Source organism: Neolamprologus brichardi, unplaced genomic scaffold (assembly GCF_056152115.1).
Source record: "Neolamprologus brichardi isolate AB-2024 unplaced genomic scaffold, ASM5615211v1 NODE_ptg000033l+_length_6344489_cov_1, whole genome shotgun sequence".
NCBI classification, from domain to species: Eukaryota; Metazoa; Chordata; class Actinopteri; order Cichliformes; family Cichlidae; genus Neolamprologus; species Neolamprologus brichardi.
The window spans coordinates 3,293,278-3,317,324 of NW_028270137.1; the positions used below are offsets into that span (position 1 = coordinate 3,293,278).

Here is a 24,047-nt window from a genome sequence, read left to right on the forward strand (position 1 = left end):
ACAAAAGATTTTTTACAAAAAAAATAGAAAACTGACTTAAGTCAACACAAAACAAACATCTATATAAAAAACACAGTCTGCATGTTACCCTCTCTGTAACATCTCACCGAAAAAACCCAGGTAGGCCCTGACAGCCTTCTTTTATACCCCATGGCCCCTCCCACTAGGCATAATCGTCATCTCTTTATTATTTCTTCTCCTCAGCTTATTTCCAGCTGTATTCCTACAATACATATATAAGTAAATACAGACATTTATGGCCAATTCCAGGCAGCCTACAGTGTTTCACAATAACCAAAAAAACAAACAAAAATAATGCAGTTCACGTGACCTTTCAAGCGCGCCCGAACCCACTATTTGAACCCCGGAACACCATACCATCGGCTTGCATAACCACTCGTACAATCGGCGATCACAGCGAGTCTACGCGACCGACTTTATTAAAGGTAAGTGGGAAAAATATGTTGGCCACCCTCTGCGCCGCTCAAAATATACCTCTCACCCCTTTTTGTTTATCTGCCCGGTCGACGAAAAGACACGCAGCCACCGTAATTGTAGAAACTAATGGTGGTGGTGCGTGTATGCGCCCAGATCAGCTGTCTGTGGCCCGGGACGGTGTAACTCCGTTACATCATCCCCTTCCACCTGAAGGTTGGCGTTGTGCGGCAACCTGGAGAGATAATCTGCCACTACAGTGAGCTTGCCTGGTCTTTGACGGATGGTGAATCTGAACGGCTGCAGTGAAAGGCACCAGCATGTCAGTCGGCTGTTATGGTCCTTCATGGAATTGATCCAGGTGAGCGCTCGGTGATCAGTTTCCAACTCAAACTCCCTTCCAAGTAAATAATTCCTGAGTTTCTCCAGTGCCCACTTAATGGCCAAGGCCTCCTTCTCCACAGTTGAGTAGTTGGTCTCTCGTGGCAGCAGCTTTTGGCTTAGGTATAGGACCGGAAGCTCTTCTCCAGGGTCCCCTTGGGCCAGCACTGCTCCCAGGCCGCTTTTGGAGGCATCCACCTGGACCAGAAATTTCTTCCTGAAGTCTGGGCTCCTGAGAACTGGGGTCGTACACAGGCAGGTTTTCAGCCTTTTGAAAGCTTGTTCACATTCCGCTGTCCATGTGACAGGATTCCGTTGGTCCTTGCTGGTCATAGCAGTAAGAGGGGCCGCAATAGTTGCAAACTGGGGCACAAATCTTTGGTACCAGCCAACCAGCCCCAGGAAGGGGCTGGTGCGAGGCCGAGGGCAGTTCTGGATAAAATCCACTTTATCCATCTGCGGGCGCACCACACCTCTGCCCACTTGGTAGCCAAGGTAGCGGGTCTCCTGCCGTGCCCACTCACATTTAGAGGGGTTGAGGGTCAACCCTGCCTTATGGATTCTTCCCAGGACTTCGGACAGGTGCTGCTGATGCTCTTCCCAGGTGTTGCTGAAGATCACTACATCATCCAGGTAGGCGGCACTATAGGGGTCACACCCCTGTAGTAATTTGTCCATCAGCCTTTGGAAGGTGGCCGGAGCCCCATGTAGCCCAAATGGCATCACCGTGAACTGGAACAGGCCGGCAGGTGTCCTGAAGGCGTTGTACGGTCGAGAAGACTCCTCCAGTGGCACTTGCCAGTAACCTTTGCACAGATCCAGGGTGGTGATGTACCTGGCCGCTCCAATCTTCTCCAGCAAACCCTCGATTCGAGGCATGGGGTAGGCATCAAACTCTGAAATGGAATTAAGCTTCCGGAAATCAATGCAGATGCGTAGGGAGCCATCTTTCTTGAAGATGATGACCACCGGGCTACACCACTCTGAGCAGGACGGCTCTATCACCCCAAGACCAGCATCTTCTCCTGTCGCAATTTATCCACTAAGTGTTGTGGAACCTGGTATGGACGTTGGGATGTCCATCCTTTAGGCATATCACATGTTCGACAAGGGTGGTCCTGCCGGGGTTAACTGAACACAGAGATGGAGTCTACCGAAGGATTTGGAGTAGCTCAGCAGCCTGCTGTGGGGTAAGATGAGTCAGCACCGGAGACATTGGATCGGCTCCCTGCTCGGGTTCTGTCTTCCCTTCTCTTGGCACTTCTCTTGCCATCAGAGCTTTCGCAGGGGCCTGGTGGGCACGCTCTTCCCATTCTTTCAGGAGATTCACATGGTAAGTCTGCTTCGGTTTCCTCTTTTCAGGAAGATGAATCTCATAGGTCACTGGCCCCATTCTGCGAAGAACCTTGTATGGCCCTTGCCATTTCGCCAGAAGTTTACTGTTGGCTGAGGGGAGAAGTAACAACACCTTTTGACCAGATTGAAATTCACGTTGCCGGGCCTATTGGTCATACCAGGTCTTCTGGCTTCGTTGAGCGTCTCGCAGGTTGACCTCGGCCTCTTCATGGTATCTCCCCAACCGATCTCTCATTTCCAGCACAAATTGCACCACTCCTTTATCATTTGGAGCAGAAGCAGGAGACTCCCGACCCTTCCGGAGGAGATCCAACGGCCCCTGCACATCCCAACCATAGAGTAGCTCGAATGGTGAGAAACCAGTGGAAGCCTGGGGAACTTCTCTGTACGCAAACAGCAGGAAGGGTAGCCACTGGTCCCAGTCTTTCCCAGTGTCTGACACAAACTTCTGCAGCATCCTCTTCAGAGTTTGGTTGAACCTCTCCACCAACCCATCTGTCTGTGGATGGTAGGGTGACGTCCTGATGGCAGAGATGCCTAGCTGGTTGTGGAAGAGCTGCATCAACCTAGAGGTAAAGTTAGTCCCTTGGTCGGTCAAAATCTCATCTGGTATCCCCACCCGGGAGAACAGCTGTACCAGTGCACGCAGAGCATTGGGTGCCGTGAGCGCACGCAGAGGGAAAGCTTCTGGGAAACGAGTCGCATAATCACACACCACCAAAATGTACTGATGACCCCGACTATTTTTTACCAGACGACCCACAATGTCCATAGCTATCTTACGGAAGGGGGTGGAGATGACCGGAAGTGGCTGTAGCAGGGCCCTGTCAGACTTGCGAGCTGGACAGGTTTTCTGGCAGGTAGGGCATGTACGGCAATATTTTTGTATGTCTGTGTACATTGACGGCCAAAAGAAACGTGAGCTAACTCGCATATAGGTTTTTTGGCGACCCAGATGACCTGCCCAGGGGAGGGTATGTGCTAGGTGCATAATGAGGGGTCTACAACTAGAAGGTATCACAAGCTGTTGGTGGTCACCGTCAACAGCATACAACACATTTTTGTCAACAATGAACTTCTCTTTCCCTCCCCATTTTCCAGTTTCCCCTTCAGTCACATTAGCAAACAAAACTTTCAACGTTTCATCCTCCCTTTGCAACAAAGGGATATTTTCTGGTACATCGCATTTCATGCTCTTTGTGTCCGGCCCCTTTGACCATAGCTGCTTCTCAAAGCGGCGTTGGCAGCGGGATTTTCTTGGCCCATTAGTGCCACCCTCACACAGACTACTGTCAAAGTCTGGCAAGGGTTGGCATCCAGCCTTCGCCTGGGCTCTAGTGACCACTGGGCCAGACACATTTAATTTAGCATTCCCCTTATCCCCCACATCAGTCTCTGTCCACTGTTCTTCTTTTTCTTGCAGCAAGTCTATGAGTACAGGCAAGTCCATCCCCAGAATAACCTCTACAGGCAAGTTCTTTACCACCCCAACTGACAACAGGTAGGGCTGTTCATTAATAGTCACTGTTACCTCCACTTTTGGGTATGGATGTTTATCACCATGCGCACATAAAACTTCTTCCTGTCTGCTATAGTCCACACTGTTCACTGGTACCAAACTATGCTTAATTAAAGACATAAAACTACCAGTGTCCAGCAAAGCAGTAGCCTGCTGACCATTGACCTTTACTTTTTTATAGCGTTGCACATCCACTGGCTGGACCCTTGTGGGCTCCATCTCCAGCCGGGGTGCATAGCAGGCACCAGTGACTTTAGCCTTCCGGATAGGGCATACCGAGGCTTTATGACCTGGCTGCTGGCAATAATAACAAAGACAGTCCTTACCCGCTGCTCGTAAGTTTGATGCCTTGGGGTTTTCTGGTGGCTTTGGGTTGCTCTCCCTCTTCAGAAGACCCGATGATGGGAGTGGTGGTCGCTGTGGCGTCCCAGATGAGCATGCAGGTGGTGCTCCTTTACGCGCATTGAAGTACTGTGACACCAGCTTAGCAGCAGTCAGTCCATCTGCTGGCTCATGCTCCCTCACCCTGGTCCTCACCTCCCCTGGAAGTACCCGGATTAACTGCTCCAAGATGATAGCTTCTCCCATCTCTTCTTTAATATGCTGCTCTGGTCGGATCCAGCGCCGATAGAGGCCCTTCAGGCGATAATAGGTCTCAGTGGGGCTCTCACCAGGTGGAACTGTATTGGACCTTAACTTCTGCCGATACGTCTCAGAGGAAATGTCAAATTTGGTTAGCAACGCAGCTTTTAAATCTTCATAACGATTGGCTCTTTCTTCATCCATTGCAGTGTAGGCCTCCAACGCCTTCCCCGATAGCAGTGGAACCAGATGACCGGCTCATTCACTCTCTGGCCATTTCCAGGTTTTGGCAACTCGCTCAAAACTCCACAAATAGTTCTCAATGTCTTCCCCCATCTGAAAGGGTGGAATTTTCGGCCCAGCAGATCGCATCCACTTTGAGACTGACTGGATGAGGCTGTTGGTCACTGCTTTTGACTGAAGAGAGGGAACCTCCTCTGGGGGATCCCGGTATCCTCTTTGGTGTGCAGGTGTAGGCAGTACCATTCTGGGGCTGCTTGCTGTTGCGGTGCTTGGCGTGGCCGTTGCTGCTGTGGTGCTTGCTCCGGCTGGTGCTTGGGCTGGGCTTTCCTGACCAGCAAAATCTGAATGCAGCTGAGCGTTGGGAGGGGAAACAGTCCTCAGCCCCCTGAGTTCTGCCAACAAAACCTCCTCTCTCCTTTGCTGTCCCGCCAGGAAGTCCCTCATCATCGCATTTCAGCTCTCCGTTTGGGTCACGTGCTGAGGTTGAAGCTGTAGGCAATGCTGGACCAATCCTGCCAGAAACCTCCTCCTCCTCCTCTGCTGAAGAAGACGACGCCGGTACTGTGTCCCATGCCAGGTCCTCTGCTGTCTTCTCCACTGGAAGCTCATGCTGCTGGGACCGCAGCCCTGTGCGCTTAACTGGGAGGCGCGTTTTCCTCTTCCGACTAGCCATCCCACTCCTGACACCATATGTCGCGGGGTCCTCTCTGAAACTTCTCCCGAACAAATGCAGGCGTAGTCAGGAAGCATTCAGTGTGGATAGTTTATTCTGCCGGCCTCCCAGGTGCACAAAAGATTATTTACAAAGAAAATAGAAAACTAACTTAAGTCAACACAAAACAAACATCTATATACAAAACACAGTCTGCATGTTACCCTCTCTGTAACATCTCACCGAAAAACAGCCTTCTTTTTTACCCCATGGCCCCTCCCACTAGGCATAATCGTCATCTCTTTATTATTTCTTTTACCAAACACTCTTTTCTCCTCAGCTTATTTCCAGCTGTATTCCTACAATACATATATATGTAAATACAGACATTTATGGCCAATTCCAGGCAGCCTACAGTGTTTCACAATAACAAAAAAAAACAAACAAAAATAATGCAGTTCTCGTGACCTTTCAAGCGTGCCCGAACCCACTATTTGAACCCCGGAACACCATACCATCGGCTTGCATAACCACTCGTACAATCGGTGATCACAGCGAGTCTACGCGACCGACTTTATTAAAGGTAAGTGGGAAAAATATGTTGGCCACCCTCTGCGCCGCTCAAAATATACCTCTCACCCCTTTTTGTTTATCTGCCTGGTCGACGAAAAGACACGCAGCCACCGTAATTGTAGAAACTAATGGTGGTGGTGTGTGTATGCGCCCAGATCAGCTGTCTGTGGCCCGGGACGGTGTAACTCCGTCACTTACGCTTAGTGTGTGTGAGAGTATGACAACTGCTTAGTGCGTGTCAGAGTATGACAACTGCTTACTGCGTTTGAGAGTTTGACAACTGCTTAGTGCGTGTGAGAGGCAAAGAAGCCCCCCAGCCAGGCTGAGAGGACCCCCAGAGCCCCAGCAGCCACGGTCGATTACAGCGCCGGTGCAGAGAGCGCCCGCCGAGGAAACACTGGAGATATGACACAATAGGATATATACAGGGTAAAAAGATAAAATAAATAAGAAGGGATACAATATAAATGTAAATAGAGTAAGAAGATAAAAAATGAATAAGAATAAAATCGATAAATATTAGGTAAAACCTAAATTAATAAATAGAATAACAGGATAGAATAAATAAGCATAAAATAAATAAACGTCAAGTAAAAGCTAAATTAAAAAGTTGGATCTTGAGCCTGTTCTTAAAAACATGTACGTTCTCTGCGGCCCTGAGCTCCTCCGGCAGGCTGTTCCACAGATGAGGACCACACCACTGAAACGCTGCCTCTCCGTGAGTATGTGTCCTGACTTTGGGAACAGTCAAAAGGCCATGGACTGGCAGCCTGTCCAGGGTCTACCCCGCCTAAAAAAACAGCTGGGATAGGCTCCTGCACCCCTCCGATCCTTATGATGATAAAGTGGCTTGGAAAATGATTGAACAAAAAATAAATAAATAAGTTTTTGATGTCACAGAATAACAATGTAATGGCATTTTGTTTTGTTTTAACAGATCATGGCTCAGCAGTGGACTGTTGGAGAAGTATCTCTTTGGCTTGGGGAAAATGAATTGGCAGATTATCAACAGGTAAATGGACTGGTTCTTATATAGCGCTTTTCTACTCTGTCCGAGCACTCAAAGCGCTTTATACAGCTAATTCATTCACCCAATCACACAAGCACTTCTAAGCTTTAGTGCTAAGTATCTAACATTCATACACATTCACACTCCGATGGATGCATCGGAGAGCAACATGGGGTTAGTATCTTGCCCAAGGATATTTGGCATGCAGACTTGAGCAGCCTGGGATTGAGCCACCGACCTTCTGGTTAGTGGCTGATCCGCTCTGCCACCTGAGCTACAGCCACCCCAGGTCTTTGTAGGTGAGCATTTCTATGGATGTGCCATATCAGTGTCCACGGTGCTCCACAAGAAAACCAACATATGAAAAACTGCTGAAACATCAACAGATATACCATGAAAGTAAATGAGGATTCTTCATTGTCTGCAGACTAGAAGACTGTCCCAGAAAGTTTTTGTCTGTGAAATCTTTGAAAAATCACATAAGGAAGAAACATAAATATCAGAAACAAGGATTAGAGTCTGCCCCAGACTGTGACCCTGTCATCCAGGAAACTGTTGAATTTCCCCAATCATCTGAACGAGCTCTGAGTGAACTTATAGAGAACTTTACATGGGCCAGTTACACCATACACTGGTGTGTTTATACCCAAGCTGCATTTTCTGCTACATTATCCTCGGCTCATCCTTGATTATGGGTCACTCCGCTCTCATTGGTGCATGAGGTTTGAAGCCAGACATCAATTTTTCAAGACAGTAGCAAGAATCACCAATAACTATATTAATATTTGTCAGACTTTGGCAAAGAGGAATCAGCTTCGTCAATGCTGGGAGTGGCAGCCTGAATGGATCATCAGGAGCGATCATACACAAGCAGCAGTTAATAACTTATCACTTCAAGAACTTCCAGTGAACTTGCAGATTTGTTTGCAGAACTTGGAGACAGCCGTTACTGTGGATGAGAAACTCTGGACGAGTAAATGCATCATTTTAAACTCTGTAAAATATGCAGTTGGAGATTTCTTCATTTTGGAACTTGTGCATGCAGAGCAAATTCCACTGTTTGTAAAAAAAATAGTCCTGATTGTGTATATCAGGGCAAAATGGTTTCTTGTTGGAAGACTTTTTACAACACTGGAGTTTATAAGACACCTTCAATCATACCACATCAGAGAGACTGATGATCTGTTGATATTCAAGCCTGGGGATGAGGTAGACTTTCATGCTTTGGACACATACAGATGTGATGGTCAAGACTTCATTACACTGATCCACCGACCTTTTAAGGCAGTTCATACCAAAGTTAGGTAAGATACATCCTAAACCATGACTTTTTAGTTAGGAATTGTCAACCACTGTTAAAATGATTTTAACCACTTTTTGGCTATTCCACATGTCTGTCATCATCTACAGTCACTAATGAACGCATAGCTGTCTTTTTAGTAATGTTTTATGATATTTTTATTCTTTATCTTCGAACATGCTCATTTCTGTTTTGATCGTGTCTTATTGTTTTTCTGTGACACAGACAATGAAATCGATGGATCGACTCTTCTGCAGATGACTGAAAGAATGAGTGAGCGTCTTTTTCCAAAAGTGAAAGACCAAGTGAAATTTTTGTCTGCTGTAGAGAAGCTGAAAGAGTGAGTCTTAAGTTGACTGGACATGATTCACTGAATTGTACATTCATACAATTCAGTGTTTCCCCTCCCCTAGGTTTACGGTGTTGGAGGGTGGGGGGCAAGGGGTTGACGCAAGCCCTGTACTGTTTCTCCAGCGTTGATGTGCATCACACACCCATTTACTTTCAAAATTGAAATGTCACAGCCACTCTTACTCTCTGTTATGATTCTGTTTCTGTAGTTCAGCAGCTGTTATTGTACGTTTTAAATATGCGGATATTCCTGATGCAGGATACAAGGACACGCATATTCATGTCTTGTAACAAACTCTAAACATACTTCTTACTTCTTCTTGCAGTGGAAGGCAACACAAAGAAAAGCATACTGTGTCAGCACTCCAACCTATGTTTAACTGCAAAGTGCAGTTTTGTCCAGCTGTGCTCACTGCGTTGACCAATAAAGATGCAGCACTAAAGTCACCCACCAAGAGCAGACTCAAAAACATGCTTATTCAAGCACTGTTTGACCACTTGAGTAATGAGACAATGTAAGTCTATATATAATTAAGATTTGATTCTTTTAAAATACAGTATGTACATCAGAATTTAAGTTCATCATTCAAAATTTGCAGGTATCCCTCTCATGTGCAGTATGTAGAGCTTCTGAGGACTGTCCTTCTGAGTTTTCCTTTCTTGAAGGAGAGTTATGGCTCTGGATATGTAAGTATTCCTGAAAAGCAAACATTGATAAAATTGTCCAACAAATTGTCTTTGAATTGCCTAATTATTGGCTAACGAGTGTAACATGCTAACATTTTCATTGTTACATATTCAGAGGTTATCTGTTCCCTTGTGGCCACTACAATACAAGTATTAGTATTGTGATTTTTGAGGCAGATCTCGTCCAGTATGGTCAAACAATAAATAAAATATCAATTGCTCTTTTAAATTAATTAATGTTTCATTTCTCTGTGAATTCTCAAGTGAATGGTGTGAAATTCAGCATTATATTAGCTCTGTTTGCCTTTGTATCAGGATAGTGTAGTTTTTGTATTTAAAAAATTAAATTTGAAAATAGGGCAGGGATAGCTCAGTAGGTAGTGTGGTTGCCCCATGATCGGAAGGTCAGGGGTTTGAATCAACTGAACGGCTACCCTGAGGTACCCTTGAGCAAGGTACTGTCCCTACACACTGCTCCCCGGGCGCCTGATTAGTGGCTGCCCACTGCTTCACTGAGTGAATGGGTTAAATGCAAAGAGAGAAATTTCCCTGTGGGGATCAATAAAGTATACATTATTATTTTTATTATTAAAAGGTAGAGGTATTAACATATAGACTGAAAGATTATGATGAGTATGCTTGTAGGACATAATGCCATTGATACTTTATCTAATCTTTATCTACCTTTTATAGTGTATGTAGCCAATCTAAGGTGCTCCAAACCTTTATATCATGTGTTCGATCAACTCCTAAGAGTTAAAGAAGAGATCTGTAAATAGGAACTAATTAGGTTATGACATGATTACAGCAAACCTACCAGCTTTATGTCACTCAAAGTTTTCTGGTAAATGTCTTGTATAAAGGGAGGACCTAGTTGCACCTATTTATGAATAATTAGTTACATTTTATCGTTTGTAGGATGTTCTGCATGAGTCTCTCAGGAACAAGTTTAAAAAGGAAAGAAGACCACTAGTAGACGTAGAGGAAATTGAAAAAATGAGACAGAAATACTCAGTTCCAAATTCAGGAAGAAAAAGATCATCAGATATCCAGCCCTGTATCCTTTTGAAAAAACCAAGGCAAGTTAAATATGCTCAATGTTTGTTTGCCATTTTAAATTGTACATAAAAGTTAAAAGTATTGTTTTGGGTTTTTTTCTCTCAATATTTGCTAAACTTTTTAATAACCAGGATATCAATCCTCTTGACGATGGGGAGGATGAAAGTAGCACCGACCAACATGTATCAGTGATTAAGCAAGAGTGCCAAAAAACTAGGCCAAATGTGGATGTCATTCGAACGCACCTCAGGAAAATACAGAAGTACAGAACACACTACGTTCTTCAGCATACTACTGAAGAGGTTCTACGAGAATTCCCATGTCTCACTATCCCTGTTGTGGTGAGTGTTTTATCAAAAACTGCAGCAAAAAACAACAATAACAATAGTGCACGGCAAAAACACGAATATGTACTGATGTGCTGCACATTTATATAGACTTCTAATAATCACGTACCTACAGGACAGGCAAAGTGACTGAATCAGCAGATTTATTTCATGAGTAATAAAAGTACACTAACAGAACACTAACAGAAATTGCAACATTGACTATGTCTTTCTCTTTGGTTTTATTTTCATGCTACAGGATAATTTTGGACCAATCTGATGCCAATGATAGTTTTTTGGGAAGAATAGTCTAAACATCCCTTTTGCACAGCAATGTGTACTTGAGAATTAAAGTAAACAAATGCAAAATTATAATTTGTTCTCTAATGATAATTGATGTGTGAAATAATGATTGTTCTGGTTTGCTATATAATGGTATATATTATGGTACAAAGCTAATATGTATATGTTTATCCTTTATTTTAGCTTCTTGAAGAGGCTTCCATGTTACTTAAAACTGATGTGGACAAAAAAGTAATCCGAGGATTCAGTAAGTTGGCAGCGAAGCTTGTGTCAATAGCCCCAAACAGCAACCTTAAAAGCCTCTGCTTAAAATCTGTTGATGAGAGCCAGACAGACACTGAAAGAAAAGGTGAGGGCACTTGGCAATAATGGGCAAAAACATTTTTAACTCCTATCTCAGATACCACTTTTTAAGGTTTCACATACAGCACATTAGTAAACACAGTGTCCCTTACAATATCCACGGACGGACGGAAGGACGGACGGACTGAGTGGCTGGCTGGCTGGCTGGCGGAAACGACAACATAACATCAATGACACGACAAAGAACTGGTGAAACCGAGGAACTTAAATACACAGGTTGAATGATGACAATGATTGGAAACAGGTGAGTACAGGGCTGAACATAATCTGACTAATGACACAAGCTGACACGGTGAACAAACAGGAAGTGAAACAGGCAGTGGCAAAATAAACTGAACATGAACAAAACTGAAAGCACTGGGTCGATGACCCAGGAACCCTGACAGTACCCCCCCCCCCCAAAGGCCGGCACCCGACGGCCAAAAGAAAGAAAAACCAGAACAGGGCGGGTGGAGGGGGCCCAGGACGGAGGGACGGAGTCCAAAACAGAAACAGTTCAGGTGGGCGGCCACGTGGCCGGCGGCCGAGACGAGACGGTTCAGGAAGACGGCGGCGGCCGCTGAGCTGGTCCGGTGGGCGGCCGCGAGGAAGGCGGCGGCGGCCGCGAGGAAGGCGGCGGCGGCCGCTGAGCAGGTCCGGTGGGCGGCCGCGAGGAAGGCGGCGGCGGCCGCTGAGCAGGTCCGGTGGGCGGCCGCGCCGGCGATGACGTCCAGAACGTGGCTGGGGCGACGGCGCGGCAGCCGCAGGACCAGGCAAAGCAGAGGCTGACGCCGAGGCTGAGGCTGGCCCAGGCGAAGTGGAAGCTGAGGCTGGACCAGGGGAAGCAGAAGCTGAAGCTGAGGCTGAGTCTGGACCAGGCGAAGCAGAAGCTAAAGCTGAGGCTGGCCCAGGCGAAGCAGAAGCTGAGGCTGAGTCTGAGGCTGGCCCAGGCGAAGCAGAAGCTGAGGCTGAGTCTGAGTCTGGACCAGGCGACGGCACGGGAGCCGGGGGTGACAGAGCCACAGCTTTAGGGCCAGCGGGCGCGGAAGCCCCTGGCTGGAGACAGGCAGGGCCAGCGGGCGCGGAAGCCCCTGGCTGGAGAGCGGCCGGGCCAGCGGGCGCGGAGGCCCCTGGCTGGAGAGCAGGAGGGCTCACAGCTGGCTCTGGGTGCTGTGGCTGCAGGTCCGGGAACTGAACAGGGTGGTGGATGAGTGACTGAACTGATTGGACTGACTGGACGGGAGGCGACTGGACTGACTGGACGGGAGGCGACTGGAGAACAGGACACTGAGCTACAGGGGACGACTGGACTGACTGGACTACAGACTGGACAGACTGGAGGACGGGAGGAGACTGGAGGACAGGGAACTGGAGGACAGGAGGAGACTGGACTACAGGGGACAGGAGGACAGGAGGAGACTGGACGACAGGGGACAGGAGGGAAGGCTGAACAGCAGGTGAGGGAACTGACTGGAGTGAAAGCTGAACAGCAGGTGAGGGAACTGACTGGAGTGAAAGCTGAACAGCAGGTGAGGGAACTGACTGGAGTGGGGAAGCTAAGGGATGAACAGAGGTTGGCGATGCTAATGGCTGAGCTAACGACAGAGTTACCGAGGGGGATAAAACTGCAGCCTGGGCTAATAAGGCTGGTGCCTGAGCAGGGGACACCTCAGCTAGCCTAACCAGTGATAGTGCCAGGGCGTGGAAAGCTGAGTGAGGAGGTGGAGGAAGTGGTGAAGTAGCAGGTGGACTGGTTAGCTCTTTCAAGCCTCTAGGGAGGTCAGGCTGGGTTGAGGCTGCCCTCAGCCTGGGCGCTGGGACAGGCACGGGAGGTGGCTGGACACCAGTTACCCCCCACCCGGGAAACAAGAGCGGATGTGGAGGTAGACTGCGTCGCAGCTGCCTTCTTCCTAGGAGCTGGCACAGGTGTGGGTGTAGGCTGGGCCCTAGCCATCTGAGGTGGTGAAACGGCTGAAGGGGAAGGCCGAATCTGGGCCGCCGTGCTGGTGGGAAATGGCTGAGTAATGGGTGTGAAAATAGTGACTGGGTGTGTGATACAGGCAGGTTTATCTGGGATTGTTCTGGTCCTTCTGCCACCACCATTTATAGTCTTTGGAGGAGCAGAGCAGAAAAACTCTTCCCAGTCTACAGAATCCTCCAGGAGGGAAACATCCCATGAATCAGAGATGAGTCTATTAGTTAATCTGGGTGAAGAGTCAAATGAGGAGGGTGGAAAACAGTTACCGGAACTCACCACCGGGAGTTGCTGAAAATAGTCCGTGTTATGGCGGCGTGTGCCCCGCTTTCTCCGGGAAGAGGAAGCGGGCGGGGTACACAGCCGAGCCTCTGGCGCGGGAGCCTCTGTTGAGCCGAGGTGGGAGGCATAGCCGCTGTGCCGTGGCGAAGTGGAGGATCCGGCAAATGAGGCAGGTGACGTGTGAGCGAGGAGCGGATCCGCGAGAGGGGGAGCCGCCGAAGCGCGGCGCGAAACGCCCACTCTCCGCGGCAGATGCTCCGGTGCATGGGAGGTAGCAGGTGGGTGAACGCGGCGTCTCCGAGGCCCGCCCAGAGCCAAGCGAGTGCCCTCGAAGACGTGCTCTCGCTCCGCGAAGAGCCGCTGTCTCTCCTTGAGCTTTTCCGCCCACAAGGAGAGCGCTGCCTCCTGCCGCTCAAAAAGGTCCGAGTCCGCTGGGTTCCAGTCGTGTCTTCGTGGCACGGGTCGTGTCATTCTGTCAGGCGTGGTGTGGAGGCGAGGAAGAAGGAACCCAAACGCAGGACTCACAGGTAGGTGAAGACTGGTGTTTATTGTGATGGCGTGAGCAAACAGAACAGAGGTAGGAAATGGCTGGCTGGCTGGACGACTGACTGAATGAATGAATGAATGAAGGAAGGACGGACGGACGGACGGACGGACTGAGTGGCTGGCTGGCTGGCTGGCGGAAACGACAACATAACATCAATGACACGACAAAGAACTGGTGAAACCGAGGAACTTAAATACACAGGTTGAATGATGACAATGATTGGAAACAGGTGAGTACAGGGCTGAACATAATCTGACTAATGACACAAGCTGACACGGGGAACAAACAGGAAGTGAAACAGGCAGTGGCAAAATAAACTGAACATGAACAAAACTGAAAGCACTGGGTCGATGACCCAGGAACCCTGACAGACATTTCTCCTTTCTCGTCTCTGCACTGATGTACTTTAAGATTTAACTGATACACCCTCGATGCTATATATATCTCTATGAGGATTTTCAGTCATTCACACAATGTTTATCCCAAAAAATGTTCAGTGGCAGCTAGACTTGCTCTGCAAGTTCTTTAGGACTCAAATTATTTAAAGCTAGCAACTTACAGAACTGAACAACATTTTGGGGGTTTTGTATAAATGCTTAACATTTACACTGAATTACACTGAAAAGTTAATTAGGTATACATTTACTGCACTAATGCTTATGTTCTGCAAGACATTCAACTCCTGATGAAGGTACTCATATGGCCTTTACTGCTTTGTATTAACAAAATTGGCCAGAAAATATTTACATATTTCTCTTTATTTTCCAGGTCAGATAGTAAACACAGCTGTTCTTCTCCTGCCATCTATTTTCAAAGAAAATGCCGCTCATCTCTCCGTCATAAATAAGGTAAATTTAGATTTTTTTTGGTATGGTGAGGGGGGGTCTAAAACTAATCCAGTATTTTACAGGAGTTTCATACTTTCATTGGGACACCTGTTGTTTATGCTTATTTAAACTATACTCCTCATTTCAAGAATTTAATTTCTGTTTCAGGATCCACACAGCCCAATACCTACAATCGTACTCAGCAGCAGTGACAGCAAGCCCTTGAGTGATTCAACTGAGGGCAATGTCCAGATGGATGGACAAAAAATGATTCTGGACAGTGGGGAAATTGACATTTCATTGGCGATGGGTATTGTCTTCTCCCTGTACCATAACTACAATGTTGCCTATCCAAGTGAACTAAAAAAGACATTTTGCTTTTTGGAGGCATTTGTTCTCAACTTGGGAACTCTGACTACACCTGTACCAGTAGCTGTGCAAAGAGTGGCAAATGCATTAAATATCTCCTAGATTGCCAGCATAGTGCAGGTGAGAGACTGAAATTGTCCCAATGTGGACTAACAAAGGACCATGAGTCCCACATTAAACTTAACTTACATAACTTAAGGCTGCAGTTCATTGATAATTTAAATAAAAAGATTGTTCTTGAAATAGTTTTACTGAAAATGCAAACATGCTGATGAAAATGTGTTGTTTAATTGTCTGTTATGAAAGTATTGCTATTTCTAATGTAATGATTGTTGTTTTATCTATAGTATAATATTTATATGTATTTATTTATAGTATAGTAAAGATATTCAATTATTACTGTTTAAATGACTTATATGCTATTATTAGTAGTGGTGTTGTGCTTAGCGTTAAAATGCCTTTTTGTCTTTTTCTGTAATACAAAGTGCCAATAAAGCATTAATATATGTCTATGTGCTTGTATTTATTTTACCCTACTCTAGTTAATTCAATTTAAGATGCATTTTATTTTGAAAGATTTAAAATGGTTCTTTAAAGAACCACTCAGAAAATAGTTCTTCAAAGAACCATTAAAAAAAAAGGTTTTTTGAAAAACCTTTAAAGGTTCTTTAAAGGGGATTTTTTCAAGTTTTTGTAATGCGACAGGTTAAAGAATTAACATTCAGCTTACCCTCTGAAATGTCAGTGTGCATCTCAGATGTGTTGTTGTCATCAAGGATGATGTGACGTACCAGCCAATCCATCACCGCACCCAGCTGCAAAACTGTGACTCAATCTGCTGTGGTGGCATTAAAGTCCTGCCAGTTTACAGCGGCTGATTTGGTCCCTAAAATCCAGAGAGTAATTATTCATGGTAAGGAATTCATGTGGACACTAAGCGTGTGGGCAGGCAAGGACATTTAAACAGTGAGGCTGATGACCTACCATTTCTTCGTGTGACTGCTTCTGGTCTAAAAGGGACTCCAATACCAAAATCGATGAATTTGACACATAGAAATGCTGGATGATCAGGCGATGTGTCAAACACAATGTTTTCTGGCTTATTGTCTCGATGGTAGACACCCTTGGATTGCATTTCAGTGGCTGCATGTACCAGCTGTCTCATTATGACCAGACAGACAAATGAAAAATACGTTCAAATAATCAGATTTACATTGTCCATTAAAGTTTGCCATATATGTTATCTTGCCACTCGCTGACCTTAACCTCCCTCTCGTGCACAAAGGTTCTTCTGTTTGCCAGGTAGACTTCCAAGTCTATGGTTTTTTGGCCTTTCAAAGACCATGATGAGTTCGTCTTCCAAGTCATACCAGTCGTTTTAAGCGGGCGTCACATTGCTGCTCGTAGCCTCTGGTCCTGCCCCCACTATTATTAGCAATGCCACCTCCTTGGGAATCTCGGTCATTTTACCATTAAGAAGCTTGAGAAACAGAACATCGAGGTCAGTGTTCAAACATTAGGCTGTTTGAGGAACACGTTGGGGGAAAACAACAGAAAAAGACAAACATTTCTTACCACTGGTAAGTAGCTGACTAAAAACTGAGCAACATGCTTAATCACCACCTGCATTACAGAGAAAATGTGTTTTAGAAAAAGAGAACAGGAGGAACTAGAAGAATTGTAAAGTGCACACATAAGAAGCCATACTGGGAAATTGTCTTCTCTGCGTTTTCCAAAGAAGACAGTCCCAAAGCCTCCTTCACCCAGCTTATCCTTCTCTTCGTATTTTTCTTCAAAGTCCTCTACAGAGAGACAAAACAAATTGAATTTAACAGGTAAAGGAGACTTTACTCACCTAGATATTTACGCACACCCACAGCACGTGGTGTGGTAAAGGTCGGCCAAGATTTTGACCACATGTCAGAAACTGGATCAAAATTGGACTAAACTCACTTGAACTCTGACTTTGTCTGCACTTAGAACTATCACAAGACATTAAAACAAAACATCGGGCATTGATGACATCACAGGAATCTAACATTCTAATCTATGCAAACTGTCTCCATGGCTACATAATATCAAATTAAATCATAGCAAAGGAGTAAAAAGCAGGATCAGTCTTAGGGTGTATGTTACATGTTTGCCAGTTTGGATGAGTGAGTGCAATACTTCATCGGCCTGTGTTGTAGCAACCTGTTGAACCTGCTGAGAAACTTTTCTTTGTCCACTCTGCCCCAAACTTCACATGCTCCATAAAAGTCGAGGCCCAGAGACCTCTGCATAGTTATTAGCATTAGGTTATCAGTATCATCTGATATATATGACATTTACAGTACAGTACTCACACATGACATAGGAGGAATAAATATGAACTTTTTGACATAAATTTGATCATATGAAATTGGATTTTTTTTAAATATGAAACTTTTTCCTTCCGTCATACTTCAGAAATATAATATATTAAGTTTTGAACATTTTAAAACATTTAGGTTTGCTCGTTGCATTTATAAGATCCTACATGGACGTGCTCCACAATCATTGGTCAGTCATGTTATCAGTGGAAAACAAACCTGATCCTCTACTAGAGGCGATTGTGCAATACCTTTTAGACATAACACTCAGCAAACAGTTATTATCAGTTAAAGTCAGTGAGATTTGGAGTGATACATGACACATGACGGAATAAGACACGCAGACTTAGCATGACGAACCGACGAGGAACACGTACACTGTGAATACATACAGAGGGAAAAAAGGACTAGAGATGAGACATGGACGTAACTAAACACAAACAGAACATGATGGCTGGAGGGGAAAACACACGTGACAGAAGGAATGGGTCACAAGGGCAAAACATGTAAACGAGAGGAGGAGACGGGAGAAAAAGACATTACTGAAATACATGAAGGGCCAGGGCTGGGGCAGCCAACCAGTCACAGACAAACAGCCACATTTTTTACTGTGTCACCGCAAAGAGCCACATCATACACCTGGGCACACATGAACATCACCCATCCCTTCCTCTGTCCTGCGTTCAGTTTAGGGTATCAAGCTCAGGACCCTAACCCCATCAGGCCGGGGTCTTTGTGTGGAGTCTGCATGTTCTCTCCAGCTTCCTCCCACAGTCTAAAGACATGCAGTCAGTGGGGATTGGTGTGAATGGTTGTCTGTGTGTTAGCCCTGCCACGGGCTGGCGACCTGTCCAGGGTTGACCCCGCCTCTCGCACTATGACAGCTGTGATAGGCTCCAGCCCCCCACGACCCTGATAAGTGGAAGAAGGTGGACGGACTTTGATGACCTCACTGGACGCCAGGCCACTTCTGAATGGATTGTTAACACTGGGCCACTCTACATGCCTGTTTCCAGTTATCGTGTTTACAGACACAGTGACACCAACGCTACCAAACACAGAAGCTGCTTGGCAGAAGTTATGTCACATTATTGTAACTGAGAAACGTCACAGCATTGCTCACAATGTGAGGGCGGGGCTGCAATAACCCTGCTGTGCTTTCTAATGTTTCATATTAAGACTAATCTGTGTTGACCTTTCTCTGATTATTGTTTCATAATGAAGAAAGGTCAGATATTACCAAACACATATGAAAAACTCATCTAAACAACATGTAGTGTAAAAATAAATGTCTTGGAGACAGCAGCTAATCAGATATTTCAATTGTCGGGTTTGGATTCAGCACATTAAAATAATAAGAAACAGCACTTTATATGTGAAACAGTCGACTTCTGAAAAGTCCAGCAGAGTAAGACAAGCAGGTGAACAGCAGCAGTATATCATGAAGCCTTTTATGGGCATGTTGGATGACAACAGCCATTTTTATGTTTCCTGTTCTTGTATAATTTACCAAGAAACAGTTGCACAAATGAACCAGAGAAACCCACACAGTGTTTTGAAATTGAGCTGCAAACATGTTTTCTTTTATTAGCACGTCAAGCTTCACCCTGAAGACGAGCACGAGCTGCGTCTGCTCACAGAGACTCGGAGATGTGATTGAAAGCAGCTGAAGGATGGTTTTGGTTTATTTTTTTACAAATGAGATGTTTTTCTAATTCCCCATGTAACTTTGCACTGTCCACCGCTGTAACAAAACAAATTTCCCACGTGTGGGACTAATAAAGGTTTTCTTATCTTATGTAATTTGACATATTTTGTTGTTTTGTGTGTGTGTTTGTCTGTGTGAAGTTTTGATGTGTATCTGAAAAACACAATTTTGAAAACACTGGAAAACCTCAAGACATTTTTTCCTTGACTTTCTATGCAAACAAAAATTCCCACCAAGGCTTTTCAGTGTGAAATTTAGTGTGTATAGAAAATACCTGTGCCAGGTTGTCACCATCTAGTGGTGAACATGGCCTTACCACTACATCAGGTGAGTTTTTCACTGTGCACAGTGACACAAAACTCATTTAACAACACAAACTATTTAAAAATGCATTTTAAAATGACGTAGGCAGATCAAGGCAATGTTACAGTTTCAGTAAGAACTGAAGTTTATTGTAATCCTTCAATTATGCAGGGCGTCACACTAACACAGTTGTTTATGTTCAGTATAGCTCTGTTATTATCAATTGGATTCAAAACGCGACCAGTTTGATGTCTTAAACTAAACTGGCATTAAAGTTTCAATGAACTAAAGTGGTCCCCCTCAGTCAGCACCAGTGGCGGTCCTAGCCTGTTTGGCACCCCGGGCGAACACTCCCTCTGGCGCCCTCCACACACACACACACACACACACACACGCACACACAAACACACACACACACACACACACAAAACATATTAAGGATTGTACATTAACATAAAGCTGTTGTACACACACACACACACACACACAAACTTGACCAACACTGGTGGGTCCTGTGTCACATACCCCGAGTCCTAAAGTGTAAATTTATTTTCTTACTCTTCTTATATTTATTGTCTGTTTACTTGCACTGCTGTAACTGGAGCCTCGTCATCTCGTCTCTCTATATACTGGACTGTATGTAGTGGGGATGACAATAAAGTTTACTTTGACTTCAGCAGCGAGCAGGCGCACCGAGGGCTCTCGCGCTCACTTTTCGCATACAGAATTTCGAAAAAACATCGGTGCAAATTATAAGTCTGTATCATGATGTCTGGTGTTTTCGTGTTTGTTTGTTTTGTTTTTATTTTGTTTTATTTTGCGAGTTGGTTATTAGATGCTGCTCCAGCCACATGAGAATCCCCCGCCGCCCCGCCCTCTCCTCCCTGTGCTGCAAGCAGCAGGCGCACCTCGCAAGCGGAGGGCGCCCTTACTCCCAGCAAATGGGCGATAGAAAACCGATCGGTGCCTGTGACATTCCCACTATGTCACAGGCTGGCCGTGATGCCGCCCCCCACCACGATGCCGCCCGTTGCATTAATTAACATCCATTTAACGCTGCGACCCAGGGGTAGACAGGGGTAGAGTTTCCAGGAACAGAGTTCGTACTATATGCGGTAAGCTGCGCAGCAAAACAGGGTTCCTGCTGCGATGAGGCATTGCTTTCCATGCTTTTAGGTGGGAGCTTGGGTGGTAAACACAGTGGGTTGTGGGGATTAATCCAGCTCCGACAAGTCTCAGGCGGATCTTACCACTAGCAGCCCAGGAATAAAGCCCCCGAAGACGACGGAGCAGGACAAGAAAGCCGGCTCTCTTCCCCCGCTTCCTCCGACGAGGCCTCTGAAGCAAAATTGAGCTGACCGGCAAGAGTGCAGGTGAACCGGGTGCTGCGTCACGCTCAAGCGGCGGTGGGAAAACAACGTCGTATCGTTGACTCTGAAAGTTATCCATAGCAGATTTGATCGCCAGTAACGCATGGCGATCATAAATCCGAAGGGAGATGACACCGGACAAAACTAGCAAGAACACTTGCATAACATATAAAGTAAACAAACACATGGACGGAGGCAGCGGCACAGCCAAACACAGGCGCCATCTTGCTTCTCCAATACGTGGCACTGTCAATGTCAATGTGTTGAGTTTTGCCTCCCCTTGTCTTGTCATGTCTGATGAGTCCCAGCTGTGCTCTCCTCCTGTTTCACATTCCCTAATCACCTCAGTATGTATTTAAGCCCTGTGTTTTTCCCTGCTAGTTGTTGCGTCCTCCACGTTTGCTGTGTGCATATTCTTCGTCGTCTACCTTCAGGTCAATGGCAAAGTCATATGCATCTCCAGTCTAGTTAGTTTAAGTTGTTGTTTATGTATTGCCAAGTGAGTCTCACCACCAAATTAAGCTGCCGTTTAAGTTAATGTTTTGTCTCCGAGTCCTGCACTTGGGTCCAGCCACTGACAGCCACACAGCTCATCGTGACAGAAGGACGCAACCATAACATGGACCCAGCGGACTCACCTCACCGAGAAAGAGAGGTGGACCTTGCTCGCATCCTCGGACTGATGACTCGCATTAGCCACGCCTCAGATTTGCAGACATTCTCAGTCGGGCTGAATGCAATACAAGCCATATTCGACGGAAATCCTCACCTGCGCCAGCTCTCTATAGCTTCGGAGTTCAGCCGTTCGCTGACCCAGGCTAAGGAGGCAGCCAAAACCCGGGAGCTGGCCCAATTCACCCTCATCTCCTCGTCCACTCCGCCTCAGTCACAGCGAGCAAGCCCTCTCACACCGCCGCAGCGGACGGAGATTTCTTCAGCTCCGCTGCAGCAGCTGCAGTCGCAGCATCAGACTCTTTCCTCCCTCACGTCTGGTCCCGACCACCCCTCACCTGCCTCATGCCTGGCAGGAATGTGGTCGGAGGATGAGGGCCTGGTCACCGTTGCTCCAACACCTTCCGTTTCCTCTGCTGCTCCCGTTTCCAAAAGAAAGCAGCGTTCTCGTCGTCACCGTCCCTCACCGAGTCCAGTTCATGCTTTGAACAGCTGGACGTGGTGAGTGAAAAGATCAATTTTCAAACGGCTTCTTCCACGCGGGGAACTTTAAGCTCAGAGGCAGTGAATCCAGAGTCAGTTAACTTTTTGACTGTTAACTCTGAGTCTGTAAGGATAGAAACTGATGATCCCAAGATGGCTGACTCTGAGGTTGCTTTTTGGGACTCTGAGCATTCTAATGATCCATTTTTTGTTTCCTCCAATTTTGAGAAAATTCAGGAGTCAAATGACCTTATTTCACCAGAGTTGAATGAAGTTTTGTGTTCTGTAAATAAGAGTGTAGTTTCTGGATGTAACTCTGAAAAAACTGGAGTTTCTGTTTTCACTTCTGTGCCAAGTTATGTTGATCCTGAGCCACGTGTTTTTGGATCAGTTAATAGTACAAGGAAGGCTTCGGTAGTGCTAATTAATAGTGAGCTTTCAGATGTAGATTACATGTGTGAATATGTAATGGAATTTTCTGACTTGGACAATCATAATCTCACTCAGGACATTAAAAATGCTGTTTAAAAGACTATTTGCTGCTCTGCTCAAAAGACAATGTCTCCTACTGCTAAACTAAACAGGGACAGTTCAATTTCCCAGCCAAATTCCATCTATGCTGTTCAGGCAACACCTCATGAGACTGTTGTTGTTGTTGCTTCACCCATGTGTTACGCGGCTCACCAGCCAGTTCATTCTGAGGCTGCCTGTGATAAACCTCATGTTTCCATAACCTCTCCTGACTTAAATTTCACAAGCCCAGAGTATGCTCATTCAAAGACTGTTTGTGTTGCTCATTGAGAACTCTTCAAGACTGTGCGTTCTGTGATTGTCCAGGTTAAGAGCAACAAGGTGTCACCTGCTGTTAACAAGCTGGCAAAAATACTTGGCTTGAACACTGCAGAGTTGGTTGCTCAAGTTAGAGTTTCGGTTCCACGATCATGTCTGTATAACTCTGTGCGCCATGCTTTTCAGCCAGTAGCCCTGGAAACTTTGTGTGCAACTTCCCAGGCTGCGTTTTGTAAGACTGTGTTTAATGTTGCTTCGCACCCAGTTTATTCAGACACGGCTTGTATGATTTCTCCAGCACCTGTGACTGCCCCTGAACTCACCTTTCCTAAGACTGCTAATGTCAACCTGGATGACTTAAGAGTAGCAGTTTTACCAAGGTCAGCCTGCACTAAGTCTCGGTTTTCTAGAACCATGTCTGGTACCATAAACCTGGTTTTCCCCGTGACTGTTACAGCTCCTCTGCTCTGCTCTCCGCCTCCAGTTCCAGTTCCCAGGGCAGCTCGGGCCCAGCTTTCCCTTGCATCCATACCAGCTCATTGGGTGGGGGTGGCTGAGGTCCAGCTGATCTGTCCTTCATTTCCCAGGCAAACCATGGCTCTGTTCATCCCTGCACCCGTACCTGTTCCTTGGGTGGGGATGGCGCCGGTCGCCGGTCGTTGCCTGTGCCTGTTCTGGTTCCCCGTGTGAGGGCAACTGAGACCCTGCTCACTCCTGCACCCGTTTCAGTTCCTCGGGTGGGAGCAGCGGCGGTCCAGTTAGCTCCTGCACCCACACCGGCCCCCAGGGTAAAGGCAGCCAGAACACAGCTCTTCCCTGGACCTGTATCTGTTGTTCAGGTGGGGATGGCTGGTTTTCGGCCAGACCCAGTACCCATCCCTGTTCCCCGGAGAAGAGATGCTGAGAGTCGGTTACCAGCTCTGTTGCAAGCTCCAACCATCACTACCACCAGCACAACCATCATCACAACCACCACTACAACTTCTGTTTCAGTCAACTGCCCAGCCGGTAACTCAGCAATTAGTGCAAGCACCAATTCAGCTACCTATGCAGCCAGGGGTCCCACTTGCCTCTGGCCCTGCATCTGCTCCAGCTGGAGGGCCCGAGGAGCCTGTCCAGCCTCAAGTCACATTGGCTGGGGGTTCAGGAGAACCCAGCCAGCTTCCTGCTATGTCGGCTGGAGGGCCCGAGGAGCCCGTCCAGCACCACGCCTCGTCAGCTGGGGGTTCGGGAGAACCTAGCCAGCATCAAGT

At 46.4% G+C, this 24,047-nt stretch overlaps 1 protein-coding gene across 1 annotated transcript; it reads left to right on the forward strand.

Moving 5' to 3' along the window:
• Nucleotides 1-6,681: 6,681 nt before the first annotated feature.
• Nucleotides 6,682-15,315, forward strand: LOC148094627 (sterile alpha motif domain-containing protein 3-like). The gene is made up of 10 exons (XM_087837499.1): nt 6,682-6,753; nt 7,040-7,049; nt 8,276-8,390; nt 8,728-8,916; nt 9,001-9,088; nt 10,007-10,171; nt 10,279-10,488; nt 10,960-11,125; nt 14,691-14,770; nt 14,918-15,315. The coding sequence occupies exons 1-10, from the start codon at nt 6,682-6,684 to the stop codon at nt 15,218-15,220; spliced, it is 1,398 nt and encodes a 465-aa protein (XP_087693625.1). The 3' UTR covers nt 15,221-15,315.
• Nucleotides 15,316-24,047: the final 8,732 nt, after the last annotated feature.